Consider the following 5,514-nt stretch of genomic DNA (forward strand, 5'->3'; position numbering starts at 1 on the left):
CCACTCCTCCATGTCTCAACTGGACACCCACTCAGCTATCCACTCCCTCCTCCCGAGCGTCTCTCCTCCACCTGTACGTAAGACCCATCAGTATTAGTTTTCCACCCATAATCGTCTTCCCCGCTCTACCTCACCTCTCCCTCTGTTACAGTGCCTTCGCCCTGTGACTCATCCTCCGAGTCTGTCTCCTTCTTGATTACCTGTTTGCGACAGACCAAGGGTATGGAGAGCCAGGAGTGACAAAATGACTTAATTAAAGACACCATTAAACAATTAATTAAGATTTCATTAACTATTTAAAATTGTAATGAATTAATTAAATACATATTGTAATAATTATTTAAATGCCAATTCATTTAATTTAAAACATTTAATAAATTATTTATTTATATATTTCTAATTTTGTTTAATTAATGCCACATGTAATTATTTAATTAGATATTTACACCGAAAGTACTGAGGTCGTGTTTCCGGGTGAGCGTGCGCTGGCGTGTCTTTCTGCCGCTGCTCTCTGTGTATGTGTTCGTTTGCTTAGCTCTGTTTTAATTTTTAGCCTGGAAAACCTGGATTTTATCGTTTTTCCTGTGATCGACTCTCCTGGGGACCTGACTCACCAGGCTAACGCGAGCCCTCGCTGCCCTTCTCCGTGTACTTTCTGGCCGGTCACCGCATTCAAGTGTCAGCCTTCTCAAGTTGCTGACGTTATGCACAGTGCCAGGTGGGTAATCACAGCTACTTTTCTAGCACTGGGCTGTAAATCGTGGCCCTGTGGCATGCTGGGTAACGTGGTTTAAAGGCCGCATTTTAAGGCCGATTACGTCACAGCGACGCGCCGAAGGCTGTCCCAATTCGAAGGCTGCCTGAAATGCGGCCCTCAAATGCGTCCTTCAATTCCCTGAATTTTAAGGATGTGGCGGTGTAGACTTCGTGGCCCAACATATCCCAGAATGCACAGCGCGGCGGTGGGTGTGGATAATTTTACCAAAAAAAACAGCAGAAGCGGAGCGGCGAAGAATAAACTTTTAAAAGTAAGTACTGAATATTATGTCACTTATTTATGTGCGAATGTTTAATAATGAAGAACATTAAAACATTACTGTTGGCCACATGTCGGCAAAGTTATGTGACATTAGTGATGTTTGTACTAACTTTGTTTTAAAGCCTTTACTGTAAAATATACGACGTTCAATAGTCGGTTTGCAGTCCTGAATATGATGGCACAAGCAGGATTCACTGCACTGTTAATGTTAGCTATGTTATATTGCTGCCTCTGTTCGGTGGTGTCGAGCCAAACGGACTTTAACGTGTGTGCTGACGGTTCACTCGTTAAGCTGAAAGAAAGATGCTTTAATTACAGGAGTCACACATGTGTCCACTGTACCATCTGTTTAGCACTCGTAAAAACACAAACACTAAATCCTCAGATCAGTTCCATCTAGACCAGCTGTAACAGGAAAATGCTGCTTACACTTTGATGCATCACTTTCAGTTTGTCATATAAGACAATATATCAGATTGAGGCATTATTTTCCTGCAGTGAGTAAATCTACTTTGTACTTTACTCTTTTCTTTTAGGTAAAGGGTCTAAACAGTACTTGTACACTGTGGAAATCCCATAAGAACGTCTCCTGAACTCTGAAAAATAACAAAACAAAGACTAAAAGGAGGTCATGGGTGCTGATGATGAGGAGGAGGAGCATGCATTTAAAAAGTGACTGATGTCCTAGAATACAACAGAACAGTGTCTCTACAAACTTATGAAAACATGACAGTCTTGCATTAGTTTGTATTCTTATGATTTCAAAAAACGAGGGAAAAATCTCCTTGAAATCCACAATTCCTTTTTGTTATTTCTTAGTGTGTGACGTATTTTATTGGCTTTATGATTGGTGCAAACAGTTTCCTGATTCATAATGGAAATAGATTTTAGACACAGGAGGAACACGCAGTGATCAGCAGGAGCAGCTTGGAGTCCAGTCTTCTTCACACTGAGGAGGGACATATATGCAGGAACAGTTGTCATAACTGTTACAACCACCAGATGGCGAAAGAGTCCCACTGCAACTTTAAGCCATGAAGGATGTGTCTTGATGTTTGCTTGTGATAAATCTGCTTTATGTGAGTCTTTTTCAGAAAGTAACAGTAATATGTCTGATTATGTGTCTTTAATCAGTAAAGTCTCGCTTTGCTAGAAATAAATCAATAATAAAATTGTAAACATGCAGCTGTATGTGAGAAGTCAAAGGGTCCTTAAGTCTTCTGTAAATTGACGGGGATCAAATGAAGGACACAAGTATCTGTTCTTACTCTAATAAATGCTGCTTTAATATCCAACAGACTATTTTCCTTCCTCATCAGCAGTAAACAGCTCGACTGCGTCTGTGCATTTGTGTCCTCCATACTTGTTTACACAGACATCTCAGGCTTGATGCCACGATGCAGTGTAGAAACCTGACAACCCTCTGACTCATGTTCAAATGTTCAAGGACATTTCTCAGGATCATGTATGACCCCTTTTTGACATTTGGACTTTCATTAATAATATTTGTGTTTCTGAGTCATTTTTATGGAGACTTCTGTCCAACGTAGTGTCCAAATGAAGCCTGAAGCTTTTCTTCACCCTCTTGTCAGATGGTCAGCAACAAAACTCTGTTCCAACCAATGTCTGATAAGAGATGAGACACAGCAGCTGAGCAAATGATCATTTCATGCTGAAGACATCCTCAGACAGAATTAAATACATACATAAACACAGCCTGGTGCCAATAACACAGCTAATGACACTGCTGTATCACTGGCTTTACTGATTAAAGACCATATCTGAAGGAAATCTTTGAACACAACAGAAAGTGACCTTTTAAACCTGCGACACTGATGCTGCATTCAAGGACCATTAAAAACATCTGAAAGGACTTAAGAACATGAAGAAAATGTGACTTGTTTCTCTGTAATGAAGCTGTTTTAGTGAAGAAAGTTGAAAGGTCACAGAGCGACTGCTGAATCTTCTGCTCTAAACATGAACTCTGAACTTTGTGATGCTTCAGGAGGAAAACTGCTTCAGTTATTCTCTCAGATTAGTTTCATATTTTCTGCATCAGATTTGAGTGAGATCCTGGAATGAAGACAGAAGAAAAGACTTTGTTCAAAGTTTGATTTATAGTCAAACCTTCCAGTTTATTCACACAATAAAACATCAACACAATATATGAATTCATTCATTAAAATCACAGTTTTTCCTCATTTGTTTGATGATTTTGACAAAAACAAACACAAACACACACACATGGTCTGCCATACTCATAAAGAGAAATGTCGACATTTTTCAATACAAATATTCCAGAAACATTTAGAGGATAGAGAAGTTTACATTTTCATGTGGAGAAATATTTTAGTAAATCAAAATGATGATGAGCAGTGATAGCCTCCATAAACAGTCACAGGAAAGATCTCCTTTAAAAACTCAGAAACATCAAGAGAACAACTAGAAGATGTGGAGGTACCACCCATAATGTTTGACTGACAGCTGATCTCTGTGCAGAAATGATGGAGAGAAAATAAAATGAAACTAAAATACAGATTTAAACCCACAATATGAAAGACTTCAGTCTATTTCACTTTAATCAACTCAGCAGTGTCTCCAATAAAGTAAAACCTCAGTCCAGCATAGAGCGGCTGAGTGAATGTGGTCTGGACTCTGTGGAGGAGAGTCATGGTTTCAGAGACGCCGTAGAAGGACAAAATACCTGCTCTGTGATCCAGGTACACTCCTACTCTGGAGGAACGAGGACCTGAGACACAAGTTTCAATGTTGTTGTACCAAAATGCATAACTGTTGTTGTTACAATCTAATGACCAAGATTTGTCATTATATCCAAATAAACATTCATTACCCCGTCCTTTTCTGCTGATATTCTTGTATGCGACTGCTACATCAACTCCTCCCCCTCTCCACTCCACCTCGCAGTAACAACGTCCAGTCAGACTCTCTCTACTCAGGACCTGAGACCATCCAGTGAATCTGTCTGGATGATCAGAATAAGACTGTTGTTGTTCCATTACTGTTACTTTTCTGTTCCCCTCTGACAATAACAGCCATGTGTGTGCTGTGTTTGGATCCAGTGTGATTTCACGTGAATATTTTAAGAATCCAGCTCTGGTCTTTGGCTCTGGTGGATCTGACAGTAAAACATCCACTTCAGTGACTGTCAGTGAGATGTTTGTCCATCCCTCTCTCAGAATGTCCTGTAGTTTATCTCTGACCTCTGACACAGCTGCTGTCACATCCTCAAAGTAGCTCAGAGGACGGATATTGATGCTGGATGAGTCTGTAGACTCACTGAGTGCTGACAGTGAGGGGTAGTTGTGTAGAAACTGGATGTGATCCTCTGTGTGTGAGAGCTGCTTCAGCTCAGCATCTTTCCTCTTCAGCTCAGTGATCTCCTGCTCCAGCTTCTCCTGAAGCTCTTTGACTCGACTCACTTCAGTTTCCTGCTGGGATCTGATCTGCTGCTTCACATCAGAGCTTCTTTTCTGGATGAGATGGATCAGCTCAGTGAAGATCTTCTCACTGTGCTCCACTGTTTGATCAGCAGACTGATTGATGGCCTCCACCTCCTGTTGAAGCAGCTTCACATCTTTCTCTCTGTCCTGGATTCTCTGCTGGATGTTTTGTCGACTCACCTCCAGCTCTCTCTGCCTCTCAGTCCTTTCTGCTGCAGCTGAGACTGTGTCGTGGCCTTTATGTTCATCCACAGAGCAGAGATAACAGATACTCTGCTGATCAGTACGGCAGAACATCTTCATCACCTCATCATGACGAGAGCAGATGTTCTCCTGGAGCTTCTTGGAGGGCTCCACCAGCTTGTGTTTCTTGAATGTAGGTGAATCATAATGAGTCTGAAGGTGTTTCTCACAGTAAGATGTCAAACAGACTAAACAGGACATGAAGGCTTTCATTTTTCTTCCAGTGCAGACATCACAGGCCACATCTTCAGGTCCAGCATAGCAGTGATCACCAGGAGCAGCTTGGAGTCCAGTCTTCTTCAGCTCCTCCACTAAATCTGCTAACATGGTGTTTTTCACCAGGACAGGCCTCGCTGTGAAAGTCTGTCTGCACTGAGGGCAGCTGTAGATTTTCTTCTTTTCCTCTTCATCCCAGAAGTTTTTAATACAGTTCATGCAGTAGCTGTGTCCACAGGGAATAGTCACCGGATCCTTCAGTAGATCCAAACAGACTGAACAGCAGATTTTTGTTTGATCCATTTGATTCGTGTGCTGTGCCGTTTCACCGTCTCTCAGTGACTGTCAGACAGTTTCACTTCCTCTGAACAGAAACAACCTCTGTGCTCTGAAGGGAAACAGATCTCTGCTCTTTTTCACCTCCTACAGGAAATGAGGCTCACCAGCAACTGCATTTACACCATGTTGTTTAGACCCATCCTGATACAGACACATCTGTGAAGGGAGGCACTAAAGAAATATTCTTACAGTGTGACTAAGAGCCATTCAGACAAT

The 5,514-nt window shown here is 41.5% G+C and overlaps 1 protein-coding gene across 1 annotated transcript; it reads right to left on the minus strand.

The window, feature by feature from the left end:
* Positions 1-3,506: 3,506 nt before the first annotated feature.
* LOC148097599 (tripartite motif-containing protein 16-like) lies at positions 3,507-5,262 on the minus strand. The gene has a single exon (XM_087832219.1). The coding sequence runs from the start codon at positions 5,260-5,262 to the stop codon at positions 3,607-3,609; it is 1,656 nt and encodes a 551-aa protein (XP_087688345.1). The 3' UTR covers positions 3,507-3,606.
* Between the last annotated feature and the right edge of the window lie 252 nt (positions 5,263-5,514).

This window comes from Neolamprologus brichardi, chromosome 18, assembly GCF_056152115.1.
Source record: "Neolamprologus brichardi isolate AB-2024 chromosome 18, ASM5615211v1, whole genome shotgun sequence".
Classification (NCBI taxonomy): Eukaryota; Metazoa; Chordata; class Actinopteri; order Cichliformes; family Cichlidae; genus Neolamprologus; species Neolamprologus brichardi.

What these genes read in the sequence shown, in the direction of transcription:
- LOC148097599 (XM_087832219.1), bottom strand. Translation starts at nt 5,262, where the DNA reads ATGGATCAAACAAAAATCTGCTGTTCAGTCTGTTTGGATCTACTGAAG.